At 44.1% G+C, this 23,215-nt stretch overlaps 1 protein-coding gene across 6 annotated transcripts in view; it reads right to left on the reverse strand.

Annotated features, from left to right (window-relative positions):
• Nucleotides 1-17,137: 17,137 nt before the first annotated feature.
• IKZF1 (IKAROS family zinc finger 1) overlaps nt 17,138-23,215 on the reverse strand; it is a gene marked incomplete at its 5' end in the record, with an annotated part of 81,375 nt that continues 75,297 nt past the window's right edge. For 5 of the 6 annotated variants that reach the window (XM_081835076.1, XM_081835079.1, XM_081835078.1 and 2 more), the window contains one exon: nt 18,857-20,950. In XM_081835076.1, the coding sequence (XP_081691202.1) occupies nt 20,244-20,950 (707 nt within the window). In that variant the 3' untranslated portion in view covers nt 18,857-20,243. Of the gene's footprint in view, nt 20,951-23,215 lie in introns of all 6 variants that reach the window. The other variant, XM_081835074.1, reaches the window with a different exon arrangement.

Consider the following 23,215-nt stretch of genomic DNA (forward strand, 5'->3'; position numbering starts at 1 on the left):
ATTCTGATGGGGTTTGGCTGGGAGTTTTTAAATTAATGGTTGCTATTATACATAGGCTTATAGCTGATGAAATAAAATGAAAGGGGACCCTGATACACTGGCCCATGGCTTTGCTCACCAATGAAAATCTCCATTCAAGTTGGTTCTAGGTCTAATTTTGTAACCATTTCCCCCTTCGACAGGAGGGCCCCTTGCTTTGGTGGGGGTGGGCAGGCCCAGCAGCAATCTCAAACCCGATAGGAAGGACAGGGCAGGAGCTACTAGGAATGGTGTGTGTCCAAGAGGGCACTGAGTCCATCAAGCTAGAAATCCCCAAGGGGTGGACTCCTCTGCTCAGTCATGGAGGGTGGCTTAGAACTGTTCCAAAATGCTAAGAGAGCTCTTGAGATGAATGAATTCATTGTGGTCTGCCCCTTTGGAAGCGAGTGTAGGGTTGAAGCCTGACTTCCAGTAAAATTTAAAGGATTTATGAATAAACAAGTTTTGGGGTTATACAGTAAAATTACGCATATGGCACCCTTGGGGGACTCCCCCCCCCCCCAAAAAAAACCCCATTGCAAACATGGAGATGGCAAAGCATGAAACAGAGAATAAAACTGGTGTTTGATCTTTTGGAAATGACCAATTATTTCATGCCTGAATTTAACCCCAGCCGTGATGTAGTAGCTTGCACACAGGGCTTTTTTCTGGGGGGATGCAGGGGTACGCATACCCCTAAACATTTTGTGAATCTAAGTTTGGCCTCATTGAGGGGCAGTATTTCAATATGAGTACGAAAATGAGAGTACCCCTAAACATTATTATTATTTTTTAGAAAAAAAGCACTGCTTGCAAGTTCATCGTTCCTGCAGCCCCACCTGGGCTAATGTGGAAGTGGGTCGATCTTCAGCACAAAGGAGGAAGGGATCTTTTGTGTGGGTCAATGACGAAATATGGTATGAGACCAACAGGAGCTTCACTTTAGGACTGAGGAAACCCACAACCTACACAGGAGTTACGTTCCAGAGATAACATACAAAGCCAGATTCATGTATAGTGGAAACACATCAGGTTTAATGACTGGGATTGCCAAAGTCATTTTTCCTGGAAACTGGAGCCCTTTTAATTTAATATAAATTTAATTTTACATTTTTAGCCATGCACGTAAAGCTGAAGGCACACGAACTAAATGTGTGTAAGTTGTGAGCTTGCTGCACATCATTCATTCATTCCCCACCTTTTTCCCTAATAGGGACTCAAGACGGCTAAAAACAACAGCTAAAAACATGGGGGGGGGCATTAAAAACAATTAAACATTGAAAGAATTAAAACTATATATATGTATATATGTGTATATGTGTGTATATACAGCACTCAGTTCCCCGTTATAACAAGAAAGTCTTCACCTGCTGGCAGAAAGAAAACAAAGGGGGCGCCCGTCCCGCTTCTCTTGGGAAGCAGTTCCAAAATTGCCTGGGAGCAGCCACCACCAAGAAGGCCCTCTCCCGCATCCCCCCCCCCAGCGTGCCTGGGAGGGTGGTGGGGTCACGAGAAAGGCCCCTCCCAAGTTGTCCTGGCAAGGGAGTCGGCTGCTCCCTCTCGGGAATCAGCAATGGGATTGCCGCTCTGGGAGCCAGTTGAAGCTTCTGAGCACTTTTCAAGGGCAGCCCCAAGTAAAGCACGCTAAGGTAATTTGAAATATCAGAATTATTTGTCAAATACATTACGATGGACAAATAAGGGGTCATTTTGACTGCCTCTTCCCTAGTCTGAACTTAATGTGAAAGGCAAACTTTCCCCCTTTTGTTGAAACATACTTTTGTCCATTTCTCTGTATGTCATGCAGACCAGCAGCCCCAGTGACATATACCTGAGTGAATGGCAGAAAAATTACTTTGGTGTTACCTTTGGCACCTGTACACCAAGACAGAAGGCAGATGTGTATTGTGCACAGATTTTACGCGTGCATTATGCATGGGCAAACTTAGCGATCTCCCAGGTTTGTGCAGCCAACCTGTTCAAACCATGCAGAAAAATGCTCTACAGTTATTGACTCTGACAATGCAGAGACTGGCTTGAATAACTATGTTAAAAAACATTTTGACTTTGGCAAGATGTCAGGAAAATGACAGTGATAAGTGGCAATCTGCTTTGACAATGAGTAATGTGATGGAATTAAAGGATGTGTGTAAGTGTTGGCTGGGCCTGGCAAAAGTTTCAGAGCTGTCTGACGCCACAGGCAGATGGAAGCATTGATAACAAGGTCACTGCCTCCGCTACTTCACATCTTCCCAAACTCACTCTCTGCAGTGGTGGCTGGAGAATCTGTGTTTGCGGCTGGCTCATTGAATTGCATAAATCAGAGTGTGGGTGTCCTTGGGAGAACCCCAGCTGTGAAATTTTACCAAAATTTATCAACCAAGGCAGGAGTTGCATACTTCAAAGTTCCTGAATTGTTTTGGCACTTGGAATCAAACAGGAGTTAAGGGGAATCATGGAATTGTAGATTTGGAAGGGACTCCAAGGGTTATCTAGTCTAACCCCTGCAGTGCAGGAAGCATCCATGGCAGCTGGCCATCTTTCTAATAAGATTGTTTTTGAGAAACCATTCTGGGTCTTAGTATCCACAGCATCTTCTTCTATGAACCTACCTGGACCCTGGGATCACCAACGGAGTTCCTTCTTCATGTGCCTCCCCCTCCAGAGGTCGGGAGGGTGGCCACATGAGAACGGGGCCTTTTCTGCAGGGGCTCCCCATCTGTGGAATGCCTTCAGGCCCCAGGCAAAAGAGCTCCTCTTTAACCAGGCATTTGACTGATTGACACCCATTGCCCATTTAAAATGTGATGGGGAGCACTACTGTGTTGTTTTTGTTTCTATTTTGATTATGTATTATGTATTTTGTGTTTTTATATTGTGATTATATCCCATAAACCACCCTGAGACCTGTGGGTAAAGGGCAGTATACAAATTTAATCAATAATGATAATAATAATAATAATAGTAAAACAAGCACAGAAGAAAAGCTATTATTTAAGGCTAGAAGAAAGGGGCCATTGTTGCTAGAGAATGCTAAGAAGGGGGCGGGCAGTGCAGTTTTGTAAAGTCCTATCCAACTCTGCAATTCTATTATTCAAAAACAGCATCCAATTCTATCCAAACACAGATAAAACATCTGGCTTCTTAAACTTGGGAACCAGCATGCAGAATTTGGTGACAATACCTTAAGATGTATCCAAATGCATAAAAAAGACAAAGGGATAAACAACTTCCAAAATATATAGTAGATACAATTAACCTTGATAATGTGTGCATTAAAAAAGAGGAGAAAAATGAGTTTTTTCCTTAATCAGCATTTTCAGCGAAAGTGCAATTACTTTTCTAGAAGATTCTTACTTTTTGGCAGCACATGACATAAACTTTGTTGCTTTTGAATGTTTCAGTTATGCTGAACCAGCTACCCAAATGGCTTCATAAAACTTTCATTTCTGCATTGTGTACAGAGAATACTCGTGTCCTCTGCAAATCCACTGGTGGGTGGATTTTAGAACTCATTCCACAAGGGAGCAGCAGCATAAGCCAATAATTGTACACAGCAGTTCTCAGACTGCAAAGCAGGGCCCCCCTGCCAAGGAGATGCGAAGTTCCAGAGTGGGAGAGGGCTGGAGACCGGGAGTGCCAGGACTGCCTCAATGGAAGGGGCCTCTTTTCACCACGCTAAAAGGGGGGAGCAACTCAGCCCAAAGGTGAAAGTGTGGCAGATGAGAACTGCGGTCAAAATGGGAATCATAGAACTGTAGAGTTGGAAGAGACCCCAATGGTCATCTAGTCCGACCCCCTGCCATGCAGGGGTCACAGCTACATGCCCTCCAAAATTTCTCCAATGGAAATAGGGACGTCACATTCCATAATGATCATTTTTCTATTTATACCCCAGACATCTTCAGGGTTCCCCAGCCACTCTGGGCAGCTTCCAACACATATAAAAACATAATTAAACATTAAACAATAAAAAAACCTTCCCTATACAGGATTGGCTTCAGATGGCAAGAGAGTTGGATAGCGCCATCTTTTCCAACATTTCTCCAATGGAAATAGGGACATCCTAAGGAAAAGTGGGACATTCCAGGATTAAATCACAAACCGGGGTGGCTTCTTTAAATCAGGGATGTCCCTGGAAAATTGGGGCATTTGGAGGGTTTGCAGCTCAAGAATCCCTGATAGATGGCCACACAACTCTACACAGGGAAGCTGTTAGTGGGTGATGTCTCACTGTGTCTTTATATTTTGTTGGAAGCACCCAGAGTGGCTTGAGCAATCCAGTCAGCAGGAGGATGAGGAGGAGAAGCTGACCACTGAAGCTGCACTGAGCTCGGCTCCATGCTTGGCCTCCTCCACCCTATTTGAGCATTGGAGGGCAGCCCCCTCTCCAAAAATATTGGGCCCCCCAAAAGGGCCTAGGTTTTCAACCTTTTTGAGTCAGGGGCTCCCTTGACCAACTACATTCTTTCTGTGGCTCCCCTGTGGGGTTCAGGAGCCCAGGTATGTCACCCCTTGCCTGCAGAGCTGGCAGCCTCTCACCCTTTTTCCCTCAGCCTCCTCTCCTCTCCTCTCTCCCTGGGAGTCCTCTGAGCAGCTGCTGCCCCACCCCAAAGAGAGGGGCCTCCCAGAGCCGCCATTCTCCTGCAGCGCTCATAGCCAGGGCTGCTGCAGCAAACAGCTGTGCAAGCCTTGGGGAGGCAAGAGACGTGAGAGGGGATCAGAGGAGGGAGGGAAGGAAAGAGGGGCAGAAGCCAGTGCTGCCCACGACACCCCTGGCCATCCTTCAAGGCACCCCAGGGGGCCACAGCACACTGGTTGGAACCCATTGGCCTAAGAGGTGGCAACCCTGTTAGACACCCTTAATTTCCACATCTGTGGCAGGACATAATTGACGGGGGGGGGGGGAGTGGGATACATATGCCGTATTGTGTTGTTACAAAAGTTGCATGCCGCCCCCAATCTCTGATAAGCTGTGGCAAGACTCCAGGGGGTTCCAGGGGCTCACCCAGCTCTGTGATCCTGTGAGAATTAAGACTTGGTGGAGAAATATGATATATTCACCTATTTACACCTTTAGTCTCAATGGAGGGAGTCCCGATCTTGCGGCCTGGTCATCTCAAGAGGGGCTTGTTCCCCACAGCAGGGCAGCCCTGGGGTCCAAGCCACCTCTCCTCCCAGCCAGCCTCCCAGATGGCTCTGACCTTGGTTCTCCTTTCTTGTTTGCAGCAACCCCCTGCTCCAAGCAACTCTGCCCCATCCATCTGCTATCCCAAGTCTAGCTATTTAGAGGCACATTTTCCTAGAGACCCAAGGCTTCCTCTCAGTGTTGCCGTCAACCCCCTTTTGTCATGTTATTGCCTCAGTGAGGCCCTGGCTTGGAAAGGAAGCTTCCATACTTCCATTTAGTGCTCCAAATATCAGCTAGATTCTGATATTCATTAATCACTTGGGTTTAGCAGGGGTTCCCTCCTCCCAAACTTATAACAATCTGAAATAATAATATTTTTCTACTGAAAAAGCAAACAGTGCTTATTATACTGGCAAAAAATAGAGACATACTGAATACATATCTACAAAATGGCCACATTTTACAGAGTTGGTCCCTTTGGATCCAGTTATACTTCTGCAGGCATCACTGACTTGGAACCAAAGAACTGCAGGACTATTTTTACGCACACAGTGAGGTGTTGGCATTTCTCTCTGATGACCGTCCCATCCCATGTACACCCCACAAACCTCTTTTGAAATTCAGGGGTATAGAAGATCAGTTTGTAATATGGCACAGAGAGTATCTGCTGTTCAAAGCAGAAGTAAAGAATTGTATGGAGTATTTCCAAGTTCTTGGCTGAAACTAAAGGAACCTTAATGTGTAGTATTCTTTATTTCAGTATTTTTTACTTTTCCATAAAGGTATTTTGCTCATGGAGTAAAATATAATAATGGGTTGTTTAGAGTGAATTTGCCTCCTCAGATATTTGTTTCTTTCATTAACATTCAGGCAATATGAATATTTTCCCCATCATCCCGTAAAAGTCCAGAAATTGCTGAAAATTGATGGAAACATGATGGAGCAGAAGTGGCTGCCTAAAACACATGTGTGTGTGTGTGTGCGCGCACACACACACACACACACACACACACACCTCATAATTCCTATTAAAATGCCACCCCAAACAAAATATAACATAATTCCACAAAATATACACAATTGCAACGAAGTAGGGCATGACTGCAATTTAAGGCAAATGATGCAGATAAATCTACTTTAATGGATATGTTCAGTAGATGCAAAAATAAATACACCTTATTTATTGTTTTTGGCTGATTGAACTTAGTGATAAGAAATGCAGAACCCTCGTCCTCTCTTTAGTTCAGTAACATCAAATACATTCTCACCCACGCTACCTTTCTCTTAAATTGTAGTAAATAATTTCTGCAGCCTTGGAAGGGTAAGCCTTCATCAGCAATTAAAGTTGTGGAAAATATTTTCATTTTCACCCTGGGTTTTCCATATCTGATTCAGCTTAAATTGTGCCAGCATATTTCAAAACCATCTGTATTTCCATTTAAAAGAACTCTACCACAGGGACCAAACACAGAACTTGATAGGATGATAATGACCATTACTCTAATGATTAAAAAAACCCCATTAAAATCTAAAAGGCAACAAGGACAATTTTAAAAAATGAATCTGAAACAGTAAAATTTGTTTCATCAAATTCAATTTAATGTTCATTTTTAAAAATACATTTTTCTGTTTTTATAGGTAAGGTAAAGGTAAAGGAACCCCTGACCATTAGGTCCAGTCGTGGCCGACTCTGGGGTTGCGGCGCTCATCTCGCTTTATTGGCCAAGGGAGCCGGCGTACAGCTTCTGGGTCATGTGGCCAGCATGACTAAGCCGCTTCTGGCAAACCAGAGTAGCGCACGGAAACGCCGTTTACCTTCCCGCTGGAGCGGTGCCTATTTATCTACTTGCACTCTGACGTGCTTTCGAACTGCTAGGTTGGCAGGAGCAGGGACCGAGTAACGGGAGCTCACTCCATTGCGGGGATTTGAACTGCCGACCTTCTAATCAGCAAGTCCTAGGCTCTGTGGTTTAACCCACAGCGCCACCCGCGTCCGATTAAAAGGTACTTCTGGGTAAATACAGTCACACCTCAGGTTACAAACGCTTCAGGTTGCATGATTTCGGGTTGCGCACCACGCCGAACCTGGAAGAAGTGAAACAGGTTGCTTCTGGACTTAGTTGGTCTCTAAGGTGCTACTGGACATTTTATTTATTTATTATATATTTCGACTGTGTCAGACCAACATGGCTATCTACCTAAATCTGGAGCCTTTTTATGTACCACTGGAATACAAAATTCGGGGGCAACACAAACCATATACTTTATTTATACACACACACAAACACACACACAGCATCTGATTGGTTCCTATAGTTTATTGGTTTATTAGTAAAACTATAAATACACATAAAGGAAACCGTGATATCTAAGTTTAATTATTACCACATTTTCTTATTATTATCTTATTACTTTTTACCTTCAATATGGTTTTTAAAACGGCAGTCATAGATATCAATATAGATATACAGTGGTACCTCGGGTTAAGTACTTAATTCGTTCCGGAGGTCTGTACTTAACCTGAAACTGTTCTTAAGCTGAAGTACCACTTTAGCTAATGGGGCCTCCTGCTGCCGCCGCGCCACCAGAGCATGATTTCTGTTCTCATCCTGAAGCAAAGTTCTTAACCAGAGGTACTATTTCTGGGTTAGCGGAGTCTGTAAGCTGAAGTGTATGTAACCCGAGGTACCACTGTAGATATATAGATACCTGGATGGATTAGATATGCATGTATTTTACTCTCCGTTTTTAATGCATTCTTTTCTCTTTTTGGGTGGGCCATCCATCCACCCAAGAGGTCAGATTGCTGCCCTCAGCAGCAGCTAATCTTTAAGGTGCCACAACACTTCTCAGTGTTTTTCCTACAAGTAAGATATTCTGATGAGTTTAGGGAGAAGTCCATATATAATTATTTTGACTTTTGCTGTTCCAATGTAGTGGTAGTAATAATAATAATGATAATAATAAGAATTTGTCCTTAATGGCAGTATTGAAGGATCATTGTAAGAGTTTTGAATAGTCTGCCACCAGGTGGAGATATTTTCCCAAATAAATTTGTGCCGGCACTTAAATAAGTGTCCCTAAGAGAAAACACTTGCCTTTCTCCCTCTGTGTTCTAACATGAAAACAGAATCATAGAATCATAGAATTGTAGAGTCATCGAGTCCAGAGCTGGAGGCGAGAGAGGGATGGAAATAACTGATATCCTTAAGTGTCTGTATAAGCAAACAGGAAGAACACTAAGGAAATTCAGAAGCAAAAATTATGTGACATAAACTGATGCAATAATCCACAAGTCTTTCTAGTTCTTTTCTAGTTCTCTCCAGATTTTTTTTTAAAATAACATTTTTATTGATTTCTAACAAATTGTAAATACAACACAGAAGTTCCCCTATTCTCTTCCTTGCCCCACCTGGAACAGATTTATGAAGCCCTGTCACAGCCTTGTTTGTGAACTCAGTGGATGCCAGTCATTGGATGGTTAGTTATAAAATCTTGTAAAAGGGCACTTTACTTCATAGAATCAGAGAATGCGCTGGTAGAGCTACTGCTCACAAAGCTGATAGGATCATAGAAGAGTAGAGCTGGAAGGGATCTCGAGGGTCATCCAGTCCAACCCCTGCAATGCAGGAATCTCAACTGGATCCTCCCTGACAGATGGACAGCCAACCCTGGAGAGGGACGTTTTTAATGTTTGATGTCTCACTGTGTTTCTATATTTTGTTGGAAGCTGCCCAGATTGGCTGGGGCAACATGGTCAGATGGGTGGGGTACAAATAATAATAATAATAATAATAATAATAATAATAATAATAATAATATGATGATGATGATGATGATGATGATGATGATGAAGAAGAAGAAGAAAAACCTCCAAGGAAGGAGAGTCCACCATCTTCTAAGGGAGTTCCACTGCTGAACAGCTCTTGCCATCAGAAAGCTCTTCCTGATGTTTAGTCAGAATCATCATCGTCATCTTGTTGTTGTTATTGTTTATTAAATTTGTATACTCTCCTTTACCCGCAGGCCTCAAGGTTACAACATAAAATCGCAATATAAAAACATAAAATACATAATAAAAATAAATACAAAAACAACCTACAAACCAACAAACGGGGAGCAGAAAAGGCCTGTTCTGGTGTTGCCACTCTCTGGACCTCTTGAGGAGGAGGCACACGGAGAAGGAACTCAGAAGATGATCTCAGGGCAGTTCATATGGAAAGAGGCGGTCCTTGAGGTGTTGCATTCCTGAGCTGTTTATATGAGCTATAAAGCCTTATAGTTCAAACCCAGCACTCTGAATTGGGCTCAGAAACTGGTAAGCAACCTGGCTGGTGAATTCTGCACTAGCAGTGTGCATAAAATTAGGGTTGCCATACATCTAGGAATTCCCAGACATGTCCTCTTTTGGGGTTCCTACCTACCCATCTGGGGAGAATTTTACATTTTAAAGCATATGTCCTGAATTTGGGTTAAAAAATAAAATAACAAAATTGTGTGCGAGTGGTTCTGGCTCTGGTTTTTTTCTCAGCAATGGTGGCAGAGGGGCCATTGCCCTAAAAAAGTTCAACAACTTTTTGTGTCCAGATTTTTACCTCTTAAAATATGGCAACCCTGCATAAAATGGATATATTAGTGAAAGCAACATATAAAAATGTATTAGTTTAAGGGAATTTGCTTGCACACTTGTGCAGCAGTACAAACTGCATAAAAAATGTGGTTATTAGGAGAAATTCAAATAGATGAATTTGCATATGGATTTTTTTAAAAAAAGTTAATTGTTGCAGAAATGTAGTGAACTGAATTTAAAATAGGAAAAGTAAGAAACAGAGAGAACCAAAACTGACATATCCAGCCAGCCAGCCCCCCCCCCCCCCCGGGTCCCACTTACTTTCAGAAAGGCATCTTTTCTAGATTGTCCTTCTTTTGAGGTTTCTAGAAAGGTCACCAATAGTTAATATATTTATCCCAAATTAGACATACTTTGAAAACTTACAAACCAGGTTGTTTTGTTTTGTTTTGTGTGTGAGAGCGAGAGAATTCATGGAACATTCTTTAATTTTAAAGGAAATTAGGCAAGCAGTTTTAAAAGAAGCAGTAGCAAAGGGGAAAGTGGCAGGCTATTTTTCCCCTATCCTCTTGCTGTTTTTTTCTCCAAATCCTGCAGAACCTGACAGGCAGGGGATAGCAAGTTCTTCCCTATTTTCTGGAAATCCCACCTCCTTCCCCGCAGCTTATCTTGGGTTTCTCTTCTCTTTTTTTGCCTATCAGCATTTGTACAAATTACTTCTTCCTTATTTGTTCTGTTGCAAGTTAGTAGTCTTAACCAAATCCAGTGCTTTGGAGTTATTTCCTCAGAAAGCGCAGTATTTATTTGGGTTTTCAAAAGATGTTGAAGTGAACACTAAGATATTTGAACAGGCCCGTAAAGGGCGGGGGGGGGCAGCCGGGTACCCCTGCCCCAGTCTTCAGAGGGCTAAGCTGGCCTGTGGGGGGGACTGGCCAGGGACCAGCGGCTTTGGGGTTTGAGTTTATAAATTTATTCTAACAAGACTCCCACCCTGGGCTTCAAATATGCTCTGCACCAGCCTGAATCTGAATGAAAAAATTAGAGAGGCTATTTCTCCCTGTCCAGGTGTAACTGAGCCTTTGCTCATGAAGTAACGCTTTAGTATTTAAGTGGTATACGTTGGCACCATTCACTGGAGCCCTACAGGGATGTAACATTTGCACATTATAAAATAAGAGTGGAAAAGGAGGAAGACCTGCGAAAAGTAGCCAACCAGGGCCTCACATGCCCCAATTTGTACAGCAACAGGCCCACATTGTCCCATTTGCTGTCAACTGCAGCCGCAATTGGAATCTTCCTTTTAAATGTTATCAATCAATGTCTGCTGTTTTGCAAATTGGTTTCCACAGGAAAAGCAAGGGGATAATCAGAATCGGCATATGTTTCACAAATGATAGCTTATTAGCACCACTGGATAGTTCAGTTGGTTAGAGCAGGGCGCTGAGAATGCCAAGGTCGCAGGTTTGATCCCCGTATGGGACAGGTGGATATTCCTGCATTGCCAGGGGTTGGACTTGATGATCCCCAGGGTCTCTTCCAACTCTATGATTCTACTGTTTGCATTTCTATATCACTAAGTGAAATGAAAATGTGTCATTAATTTGCAATAGCATGCACTTCTGATTTCAAAATCCCTTTGTATCAATGCCCTTCTAGACTTGCGCTGCAATCCTATCCCCTGATCCGGGATGCTAGAGCAGTACAGGCCTAGCAGAGCCATGGCAGAGGCCCTTGCTGTGCCCACTGCCAGTGGGGGTGCTTGAACTGTGTCTCCACCAGCGGGAGCCCATAGGGCCCTGACGTAGGGGGTGAAAAGGTGGGGCAGGGCCAGCCATTCATGCCCTGGATCCTGGAGCTGGGCCCTCAGGCGTGCCAACTTAAAAAATATTCAGGGGGGCAGGTAAGCCTCACCACACATAATTGATCACAAGAAGCGGTGCGTGCACACCATTTGAATGACACTGCCCATCAACTTTGGGGGACCCTGGCCCCCTCAATTTTATGGAGGCTGTGTGAAGGGAGCTTGGCCCCTAGGACTTGGCTCCTATGGGCCCAATCCAGGTCCTTCTGTTGCACCATCCCAGAATTGGCTCGGCAAACAAACAGAAACAGGGGAGAGAAACTCCCCACGCCCCCCTCTGGCCAGCAGGAACCTGCAGAGCTTCTGATGCAGAGCAAGAATTGCTGCCCAGCGCCTCTTAGGATTGCTCTGCCTGCGTAAAACGTTTCACTGCTGGTGCGGCAATCTTTTAAATTGGACGCTGTTCCTTGTGAGAAATTTCTTCCCCCGTGGCTTGACCAATTTCAACCACATGAGAATATTCTATCTTTGGGGGGAGAGGGCTAAAGTGAAAAGATAAGCAATTGTGTGGGGAACGGCCAAGGCTTCCTACTTGCTCTTTCGAAGGGGGAACCGGGCCGGTGCCTCGTATGTGCAAGGCCTCCGCAACACTTGTGAAAACACATCCAAGTAGGGGTGCCTGACCTGTGGCTCCTCATCTATTGTGGGACAACAACTCCCATTATCCCTAGACATTGGTCCTGCTGGGAGGTAGAATTCAGCAACATCTGGAGAGTTGCTGCACAAGTTAACCCCTCCTGCCCTAAAGTAAAATGGGAAAAAGGTGGCTCTCTTCTTGAATTCCATGGGTTCTGGGCAGGATAGTCACCCCAGTGAACAGAGAGGCAGTCCTCAGGCCACTGCTGCTACATATGAGACTTTAATTTCCCACCCAATTTTCTGCTACTGTACATCTTTCTTGCATTTTCTACACTTCCAGTACAGTACATTTCTTCTGCTTTGAATAGCCAAAATATTATCCAGTCATCTAAGAGCTAGGCCATAAAATCTAATAGAGGTGTTATAGTCTCTCTCTCTTGCCCCCCCCCCCATAATTTCAAGTTCCCCAGGCTATAGATTTATGATTGCTTTCCCCAAGGAATTCTTAGGCCTGAACATTTGTGAGAGGGGCTATGAATTTATCACTAATCATTCTCAGCAATCAACACCCCACCCCAAAACTACCATTTCCAATTAGACAGGCATCTAATATATACCTGTAGGGTAGCTCTGCCCTCTTAGCTGCCTGTTACATGTAGCACATGTCTAAAAATAGGACTGCTTAAAAAACAAAGGAACAAACAAATGCTCCTGAACCTTTACTATCTGTTTGCCACAAAGATACTCAGCAGCTGAAGTTTTCCCACAACCTCTGTAACAAAAAAAGTTTTATTTTGCCCAAATTCCATATGCCAGGCTGCTGTTACAAGAGACACCTGCAAAAAAGGCTTGCAGCTGCAATGAAGAGGGGCAGGGCATGCTGGGGAGGCACCTTGACCCCTCCTGTGTCCCTGCTCCCTCTTGCCCACTTTGCTAAATGACGTTTCTCTCTGGTTGAATTTTAGTTTCTCCACTGCTGGGATGCTCGTTCTCCTGACTGAGGGCAGTTCATATTTGCAAGCAGTAGATTCCCTAAACCTAGTTTGCTTTAGGTAGGTTGAAAATGAAAATTCAATCTGGCCAGACTCAGAGACTGGAAAACAAGAAGTGAAAAGCGTTGACTACACCCAGATCCATGCAGATCATTTCAAGGGGGTAGTTTTGATACCAAATTATCCCTGTTATGCAAATTTCCTCCCCAACCGGCTGGTTCCCAGTTATGCATGGGGAGAAGCAGAGCCCACATCTGCTTCCCGTTTTGCCATTTCAGCGACTAACCATCTGCTGGGCCTCATCCCAAACAGGCTGCACTAGGCTGATTAACTTCCTCACCCGGCCAGCCCAGGCCTGTGATCTGCTGTGAGGTGGTTTTTCTCTCTCCCCTTTTTCTTTTTCTGAGCTGCTTGCAAACCAGAACCTTCACTTTTCTCCCAAGGGACAGGAAGGTGTTGGTTTGTGAGATTTGCAGCAGGAACAACTCTGGCGGCTGCCTGCTGCTACCCATGAGCCTTAAAGTATGGCTGGGAAAGATAAAGGTTCAGGGCACCTCCCAGAGCTTCCAGGAGTTTCTAGGACTCCGAGATCCCGAGAAGAGGAACCTGCCTTTGCATCACGATTTTATTTGACTGTTTCTAATAGCTTTATGTGCCTGCTGTGTGGCGGGGGGGGGGGGGCAGCAAAGAAGCTTTTTCTCTCTGCCATCTTTGTGCCCATGCAGTGGCCTGCCTTACAAGAGGTCTTCCAGGTGGGAAATGGACCGACCAGGTCCACCCTGGGGCAGAAACTGCAGGCCTCTCAGAGGAGCAGCTTGAGGGCAAAGTCACTGGCGTCTGAGCTGCCCAATTGAGGCAGATCTGGTGAAGCCCAACCCACCTCGGTTCATCTTTGGTAGGCAGCACTTCCTTATTTCCCTTGACCTCTCTACAACTTTCAGTAGCCTTGACCAGCTTCTTCCTGGGGTGTTTCTGTGGACTGGGAGTGGCAGCGGTTCTGCTCCTGTCTGCAGGGGCTGCTAACAGAGAGCAGCGGGGGGCGGGGGGAGAGATCTGCTTGGCCCCCATGGCAGTTGTCCTCTGGGGATACACAGGAGCCCATTCTTTTCCCCACACTATTTAGCATCTATAAGAAACCCTTGGGAGATATCACCTGAAGGTGGGGGGGGGGGACTGGAGTGCTGGGCCACAGATACGCAGGTGAATTAGGGGATGCTGTGCAAGACAAGTGCTGGACCAGGGACATTGATGGTCTGGGTGGAACCAAATAAATTAAAACTGAGTAAGACGAGTAGCTGATTATTTGGTCAGAGAATTGACCAGACAGCCTGTTCTAGATATGGGGAACAGCTACAGAGTTTGGGGGTACTCCTAGGTTCCAGTGTCACGGAGTGAAAAGTGCCTTTGCTGCTTTGACTGCTTCAGCAGCTACAGCTGTTATTGGGCTGGGAAAACCTAGCTGCTGGAGTCAGTTCTCGGATAAGCTCCCGGCTGGATTATTGCAATGTGCTTCTGAAGACTGTCTGGTGCAGAATGTCATTGCCTCTGGACAGGGCCAGCACAAGACATTTTGGCTCCTGAAGTGAACCACAAATTGGTTTCCCTGCCTTCCAGGAAGAAGGAGTGAGTTAAAATCTAAATTATTAATGGGGGGCGGGGAGAATAAAGATTGACACTGGGCGCACGGGGTGTGTGTGTGTGTGGATCCCAGCAGTGCCTCCGATTCGCCACGGTGGCCTGGGGTCTGTCAGGAATGGGAGCGGCAGATCTGGCCTCCAAGGAGTGTGCCACAGTGGATGTTGCCCTTGTGGCGATGGCAATGAGCAGTACATTCCTGGGAGGCCAAATCTGCTATCTGCATGGATCACCTTACCTTACCTCATGAGTGGGCCGGCCCTGCCTCTGGGGCAAGGTGGGGCCACATTATGATGATCCTGAAGACATGGCGCTGGCTCCCAGTGAGCTGCTGGACCCTCTTCCAGGTGCTGGGGCTAGAGCACAAATGCCCTTAAGGCCAAAGTCCTTTAACGAGTGTCTCTGCCCTTCCCCCAGCACTGACCACGTCAAGGCTTTAAAATCTTCCTGGGAGGCTCTGCTGGTGGCTCTTTCCTTGAGTGTGGTCTGTGGGGCCATGACACATATAGGAGAGCCTTCTCAGGAGTGGCACCTCACTTATGGAACTCCCTCCCACTTCAACTCTTCGGGTGACAGCTGAAAACACATCGAGATTCACAGGCCTTGGGAGCAGAGCAAGAGCGAGTCAACTTGTTCAACTGCAGTCCTGCCGGTTGGCTTTTATGCTGCGTTAGTTGCACTTTGTGATAGTTACATGAACATTGTTAGTTAATTACTGTATTTTATAAATGTTGTAAGTCGATATATGTAGTACTTGCAGTGATGAGCAAATATTGTGAGTAATTTGTGCAAATAACCGCCACACAGACATGATGTGAATCACAGAATAGGGCAGAATACTCATCTGTGAAGTGTTTCTTCTTACAGCACTGTTATTTGAACTACTGGTTCAGTGATTCCATTGTCTTGGCTTTACAGAAGAAAGAAAGCCCATTTTCTGTTTCCCTACATTCTTTGTTTTGTTTGAGCCAAGATTCTGAGCATGTGCAAAGTATTCCTCTTAAATGCTGAGTCACCACAAAATGTAGAAGCTTCTGCGTCTGACTGCATGGCTAATAGTGAGGCAATGTGCAAAAATTAATCAGTGTTTACATTCACAGTAGCTTTATTAAGTCATTACTCTTTGAAAATCAGAATTTTAAGCACCTTGCTAAAGTTATGGGGTTTGTCTTCAGCGTTGCTGTGTAGCATTATGTAACCTCTGTAGTTAGTAGCTTTCTGTAGACCACAGCTGTGATTAAAAAACCAGACATGCAGGCAGTTTGAGCAATTGCAGTGGCCAAAGAATACTGTCTCTTGTGCAAGACACTCAGTCCCAAATGCGTGAAATCCTCTGCTGAGGCTCACCTTACAAATCAAATCGTTAAAAGTTGATTAGACATCTCTGATCAGTTAACCAATCACGTTAGAGACAGGGCTGTGCTCCAAGAGCACCGATCATAAAATCCTGGTACCCTGAAGCCCAACTGACCCCAACAGTCAGCTGACTTTATGTCTGGCTTTATGCTTCCCAAAGGAATGTGTCAAAATCATATAGTGGAACCTTGCTAGACTGTACCACTTCAGACTGCACATACTGGTCATATCTGAACAAAACAAAATGCTACACATAGAAATCTAGCATATAAAGGGCGGAAAATATGCTAGCTTTCTATAAGCAAGAGCTTTTTTTTCATGTGGCATCCCTGCCTCCAGCTGAATACATAGGGATGGCAGAGAAATTTGAGTCGGTTTGCATTTAAAGGCAAACCCACCCAATGTGCACTTTCTGAAACCACATGCGAACCCAAACACAGCCAGCCTGCAAAATTCACACGTGTATAAAAATGCATATACTAAAGTGAACTGTGCATGAAAATGCATATATTAGTGAAAATAAAATGAATTTTGTTTTTGCAAAAACGTGCATATTAGGCAAAATTCACACTAAAAACCCTTATAAGAAGAGTTTGGATTATAAGCTTCTAAGAGGACTTTAAAAATATTAATGGGTAGAAGCTGATGTGAAAATGTGGTTTGCTTCTTGTTGAACCCAGCAGCAAAATTGCTGGTGGTTGCTGGCCTGTGAATAGTCTCTCTTAATTGCCTCTAAATGTCAGTTCCAGTTCCCTGACGAGGGGAGGTTGCCATTGTAGGTTTCTTCCTTCCATAAAGGTGCCCTCCGGTGGGTTGAAGCTGCAAGGATGAAGGTTGCAAGGAGCAGTGACAGCAGCCGGGCTGGATCAGGCCAGAGGCTAGCCTAGCTCAGCACGCTGCAAATGCAACGATCCACCGCAGGCCCAACAAGCCCCACTTTCTCTTTCCCAGAATAAATATTCCAAATACCCGGTGTTTACAAAAGGAAATGTCTGTGTCTTCAGACAAAACTTTACTAACATTCAGATTTTTTATGAAATTTGCTTCATTTTGTTTTAAATACATTGCTCCGAAAAGATAACTGCAATTACAATATAAATCCACAACAAAAAATGTGTTAAGTACAAGTACAAACAGGCAACGCCAAAGTAGGGACATTGTGCGATTTTTGAAAAGCATTTTTTGATCTGTTGCTATTTACAGATGTGAGGCAATCTATTATAACAAACATCAATGTGAACTAAGCCACCCACTTTTCTGAGAGTATAAGTAATCCAGAATAAAATAAGTTTTTTCAAAACCATACATTTTTTAAAAAAGAAATTACCAGGACATTTTCATTTTCAAACAAAACAACAACCATTATGGGTTTGGTGTGTGTGGAGGGGTGAGGCTGGAGGAGGCAGCAGTGACACTTCAGACAGCAGGTCACACATTCTGATAAAGTGTAGCTTACTAATATGCTAACTCACTAAACTGTATTTGCTTTCAGTACCTATGTACTTAGTTGCAACCAGTGTTTTTTTCCTAGAAAAATAGGTGCCAGTACAGTGGTACCTCGGGTTAAGTACTTAATTCCTTCCGGAGGTCTGTTCTTAACCTGAAACTGTTCTTAACCTGAAGCACCACTTTAGCTAATGGGGCCTCCTGCTGCTGCCGCGCCGCCGGAGCACAATTTCTGTTCTCATCCTGAAGCAAAGTTCTTAACCCGAGGTACTATTTCTGGGTTAGTGGAGTCTGTAACCTGAAGCGTATGTAACCTGAAGCGTATGTAACCCGAGGTACCACTGTACTCACCATGAAGTTGTTACAGTAAGTGCCACACTTTTTAACAACACCCCCCCCCAAACAAAAGAGATGTTGGTACTGCGTACTCAAGCACCCCCTGAAAAAAAAGCACTGGTTGCAGCATAAATAGAAAAACCTAGAACCAGAGACACGCTGGCACTGATAACGTATTAATTAATATCTGTTTAAGTACAGCTATGATACATATGAACACAGAACTTTCTTGGTATGCATGAATGTTAAAAATGGCATGAAGCAGAACAAATTCTCATATATAGAGCAGCACTGCACTGCACCAAACGTGTGCCCATTGAGTTCAGTGGCAGGAACTCAGCTGCACAGCCAAAGGAATGTGGACATGGATCTGTTTCCTCCATTGAAATGAACGGAGTAATCCTTGCAGATAGGGGAGAGCTGTGTGTACAGCGCACAAAACTGCCTGTGCTGATAAAAAAATGGCTGAATAAGACTGATAATTTTTTGCAACAGACCGAACCATTTTGACAGGCCAGAAATTGTAACTATAAAGGTCTCATTCTCCTCAGTTATAAAGGTGACATCGGGCGCTGCTCTAAAATAGGTTTCTAGTCACCGCTGGGAATGAAGGAATGGGGTGGATCAGTGATGGCTTTGTGCCGTTGTGCAGCATCCCCTCTGAGGTTTCTTCACACATTACCTTTTTCCAGTGCATTCTTAAAATACCATGTGTGTGTAAAACAGCTCCCTCTTGACCAGCAAATCTGGGTTTGTTGCTGAGTCATGTGTGCAAGACCCCTTCAGCAAGCGTGGGGCAGCGCTGAAAGACACAGGAAATGACAAAAGACATTTTCCAGTGTGAAATAGGCAAAGTGTGGGTTCTGCAGATGCAGTTTAACTGTGGGATTTAAAACACTACCCCCGCCATAATTAATAAGACCAAAAACAAACCCCATGCACTTTCACTTTTAATAGAAGCTTCATTAAAAAGAAGATTCAGCTTATGATTTCAAAGTGTCTTGCCAAGGCAGACAAGAAGTTAATTAACTATGTGCTAAATTCACCAACAGAAACTGTGCAATCTCAGTTGGAAAGTGTGTGTTACACAAAGACATTTAATGTGTTTGAAACAGCCTTGCACAGTTGTTTTTACATATACAACTTTTGTCTTTAACTTACCACCTTATTTACTCCATCATTTCTAAGCCTAAACCTGACAACAGCAGTATTTGTCATGTGGAAGTTGCACTTCAAAGACTGACTCCTGCAAAATGGCGGCCCTATCCCAATGATCCCTTTCTAGATCCACAGTAGATTGCACAGGTGTGGTGATTTCCCCACAAACCTTAAAAATAGGGAAACTGCTCCCCCTCGTTCACATTCACAGCATTAGAAATTGCTTTATAATCTCAGCAAGTAGTTTTTGATAGAGGACAGGGTCCCACATACAACCCGGTGAGCCGACACAAAGGACCTTTCCCTCAGTACTTCTTTAGACTGAGTTTCCAACTGACTTAATTTGGATCTGGATAAGAATTGGGTGGAACTTTTACTGGATCTTACTCATAATCCCCTGAGTTTTTCATTTACATAGTCTGGGTTTGACCAGAGCAGTCCATTTCCCCATAAGTTAAATGATGCAAAGGCTGCAACTCAGTTTTTTCTGAGACTGTTTAGAATACCCCACAAAATAGCACTCCTAACAAGCACAGCAGCAGCCATGCTCTCCACCCATGTTGTTTGAGGCAATGCTGCCTTGATTCTTCTGGACACGCTCCGTTCCAAAACTCCGCTCCGTTCTGAATAATCTACAACGATGACACCTGTGCTGTTCAGCTTTTGGAGATCATGGCTCAAACAAATTCTGCTCGAGAGGTGATTCAATACGGCTGGGACCACCCAAAAAACTTAAGAGCCTTTTAAACCTACTCTAAATGTGGATTATTGCTGTTGGTTAGTGAATGTACCAAATCATTATAGGAAATCGTAATTAATGTATGGTGTAAGAAATGTATTTTCAGAGTGTCACCACAGAAAAAGATAACATTAATTTTGTTTTTCTAGTTTCCAACCAAAACTGTGCACACTCATACCCAAATAAAGGCCTTGGATGAAAGAAAAGAGCGGGGGGCGGGGGTGCTAGCAAGAATGGGTTTCTTCTACCTAACTACAAAAACTCCTACTTTACTATATTTGGGTGACTTATATTTGCAATAAAAACATCAATATTAAGAGTAGAAAACTGAATTGTGCATGCATGCTATGAGAAGAGTTCATTTCCAGGGACCTGACCTTCTGCTTTTCACAGAGCTCCAGACAATTTCTATCCAAGTAGTTTTAACTCATGTGGTAGCGGTGTTCTCCTCGGGTGATGTGGGAGGAGAACTCGTACCTGTCCTGGCTGTGGTAGCCACACATGTTACACTCAAAAGGATTGCGGAAGCCATGGCAGCCCATATGGATGGTGTACATCACATGATCCAAGAACAGGACCCGACAATGTTCACATCTGTAAACTTTCACTTGCTCTCCATTGCCATTTATTACTTTGAAGGCATCTTGGGAGCTGTCACTGTTTGCCCTTAGGAGGTCATACGGCCGGTGTTCTTCCTTTATTGAGAGGCCGTTCCGTGCATGGGGTGCTATGTGATTTGTTAGGTAAATTAAGCCGCTGCGTTCATCGTTATTGCTTTCCGTATCAGTGGAGTCTTGACTGTTGATGGGTGAAGGGTCCCTTTCTGAAGAAATGGATTTGGCTTTAGAAAGTAGTAGCAAGTTTTCCACCGCGCTGTCCTGAGCGGCGTGATTGGATCGAGCCAGGTTGGTCTCCCCAAGGGACTTATGAAGCTGATACATGGGGCTGATGACAGGGACAACTTCAGAGCCTCCTGGTGGGGTCTGCACCAGCGGGCGCAAGGACTCTGCCCCCAGGTAGCTGATGGCATTGTTAATAGCCTGGTCTATGACATGGGTCTGCATCATATCATTCTCCTTCTCAAAATTGGTGGTTGCATCATAAGGAACATCAGATGCACATTTTTCACCTGCAATCCAAAATAGTCATAAATTAGGCTTGGGATTGAAATGGCTTTGAAACATCTCCATTACTCAATCAGACCTGAGCGAGGCATTGCAGAACACAAGACAAATCAACAGATAGAGACAAATCAACACAGAGTGATATCACAGCTCTCAGGCCCTGCTGCTATCTTTTTGCTATTATGAGAAAATATGCAGAGATGTAAATATTTTGTAATGGAAACTGGTATGTGGTATGCACTTCAACAATGTAATTACCATATGCTTTTAACTGTATTTATCCTGTTTCATGACTGGAAGCCATTGTTTGAAGATCACTGTTGGTCAAAAAAGGAGTCAAAATATTTAAAGATAAACGCTATATTGATTTTTCCTAGATTTAATGGCATGAAACTGCTGCCTTAAATGAACTAAGTTGCCATTTTTTTTATTCCAGATTCAGAATCCCCTACATCAGATATTCAATAACAACTTTAAGGGCTATATCCAGTTCTTTAGACTGGCATTTGAAATTAATTGCAGAAACTGATACATGAGATGGACTCCAGTGTCTGATCTCAAAATCTAGATTTAAAAATTTGAATCTTTTTTCTTAAAAAAAAAGAATGATCATATTTAATTTCAGGCTTGCAAATCATTTTGCTCATGTAATCCTACTAAGGATGCTGGAGACTTCCATCAAAAATGGAAACACGACTGGAAATTCCCGCAATCTGCCTGTTTGTCGGAGGCCATGAACAGAAATCATGAAATCGAATATAAGTCACTATTGTTGTTTAAGGCTACACATTATTTATTTATTTCTGCATTTACATTACATTACATCATTACACTACTTTCTGCATTGTTTTTGATGTTTCCATTACACTGAAATTATGTCATTAATTACATATGTTTCAGCCATTGCAGATAGTGAGACAAATAATGTAAGCCTTAGTGGAAGTTGAACCGTAGCAGAATAGAAACAGCCCTGATTGTGAGGGACCCATGATGAACCCAGGAAGGGATGGAAATTGCTGCCTCTTTACATTCCTGATCAGCACAGATACACATTTCAAAAGGATCTTGGTAATTCTATGTCAAATCTTCCTTCTGTTTTTGGAATTCCTTTTACTTGTTAGTGTTTCCTATCAGAAAGGGTGAACTTCGTGGGTCATCAGCTGGGCTTGGCAAGACGCCCCCCCCCCGGCAGCAGCAGCTGTCCCTTTGTAAACACAGCCTGCTGATGATCCTGCACAGAAAAGTGCAGGTGGGATGAGAAATGTTTCACCCAGTTTGTTAAGTTGTGGGTGAACATGTCAGACGACACAGCGATTCTTCAAACAGCTCTTGTTTATTCACAGGCCAGAACAGAACTGAACTGAAGAGCTCAGCCAGCCTGCTTATATAGAGCTCCACTAGAACGCAACAGTAACCATTTTCTAGAACTATCCAATCACTGAATGTCACTTTCGATCCTTCATTTGCATATCTACAGTATCCCCCTGCTGGCCCAGGGTGAGAACTTCAGTACATAACACAGTTCTCCTCCCAATAGAAATTAGCAGGCTGCCCAGTCTTTGCTGGGACAGAATGAAGGCCATGGCTGGGCGGGATTGAAGCAGAAAAGAAAAGGAGACCCCTGTAATGGTCCTGCACTCAGCCTGAGATCTCTCTTGCCCACACAATACAGGCCCAGCAGGGCCAGGGGATCAGGCCAGGTAGCAGGGACTCAATATGAGGTCCAAGCTACAAGTTGCATGCACACTCCTTTGGGAAAGGGCGGTTTTCATTGTGCAAGACGCGTGCAGGGAACGTTCTCTCCTCCACCACTTTTCTGCTGCAACTCCCCACTTCCTCTCAGAGAGGTTCCAGATGCACATTTGTGGAGGCAAAAACATCTGGTAAGGAAAGCCAGCTGGAGGGACAAGAGAGGTGATGGCAAGGGGAAAGTCTAAATGCCCTTCCTCTTCCACTGCTGAAAGCCACCCTCTCCACAAACTGCTTTTCCTTAGAAGCAGCAGGCAGGCCTGGGTGTGACTGCATATTTACCTCTATGGCACAAATGGCACAGCAGGGGGCGGGGCCAGGGAGAAGAGGGAGAGGTCATTTATCCTGGGACAATGGCATGGAGTTAAATTTAGGGGGTGAGATTTCAGACTCGAATCTAGGCATCCCCTTATTAAAAAATTAAGCACAGACTACACTGAACTGTGATGACACATAAAGATCATGCAAAAGAGAACAAAGAAATAAAATCACCCAAAGGGCAAGTTAGATTCCGCTTTGTG

Source organism: Podarcis erhardii (genome assembly GCF_964252035.2).
Source record: "Podarcis erhardii genome assembly, chromosome: 13".
Classification (NCBI taxonomy): Eukaryota; Metazoa; Chordata; class Lepidosauria; order Squamata; family Lacertidae; genus Podarcis; species Podarcis erhardii.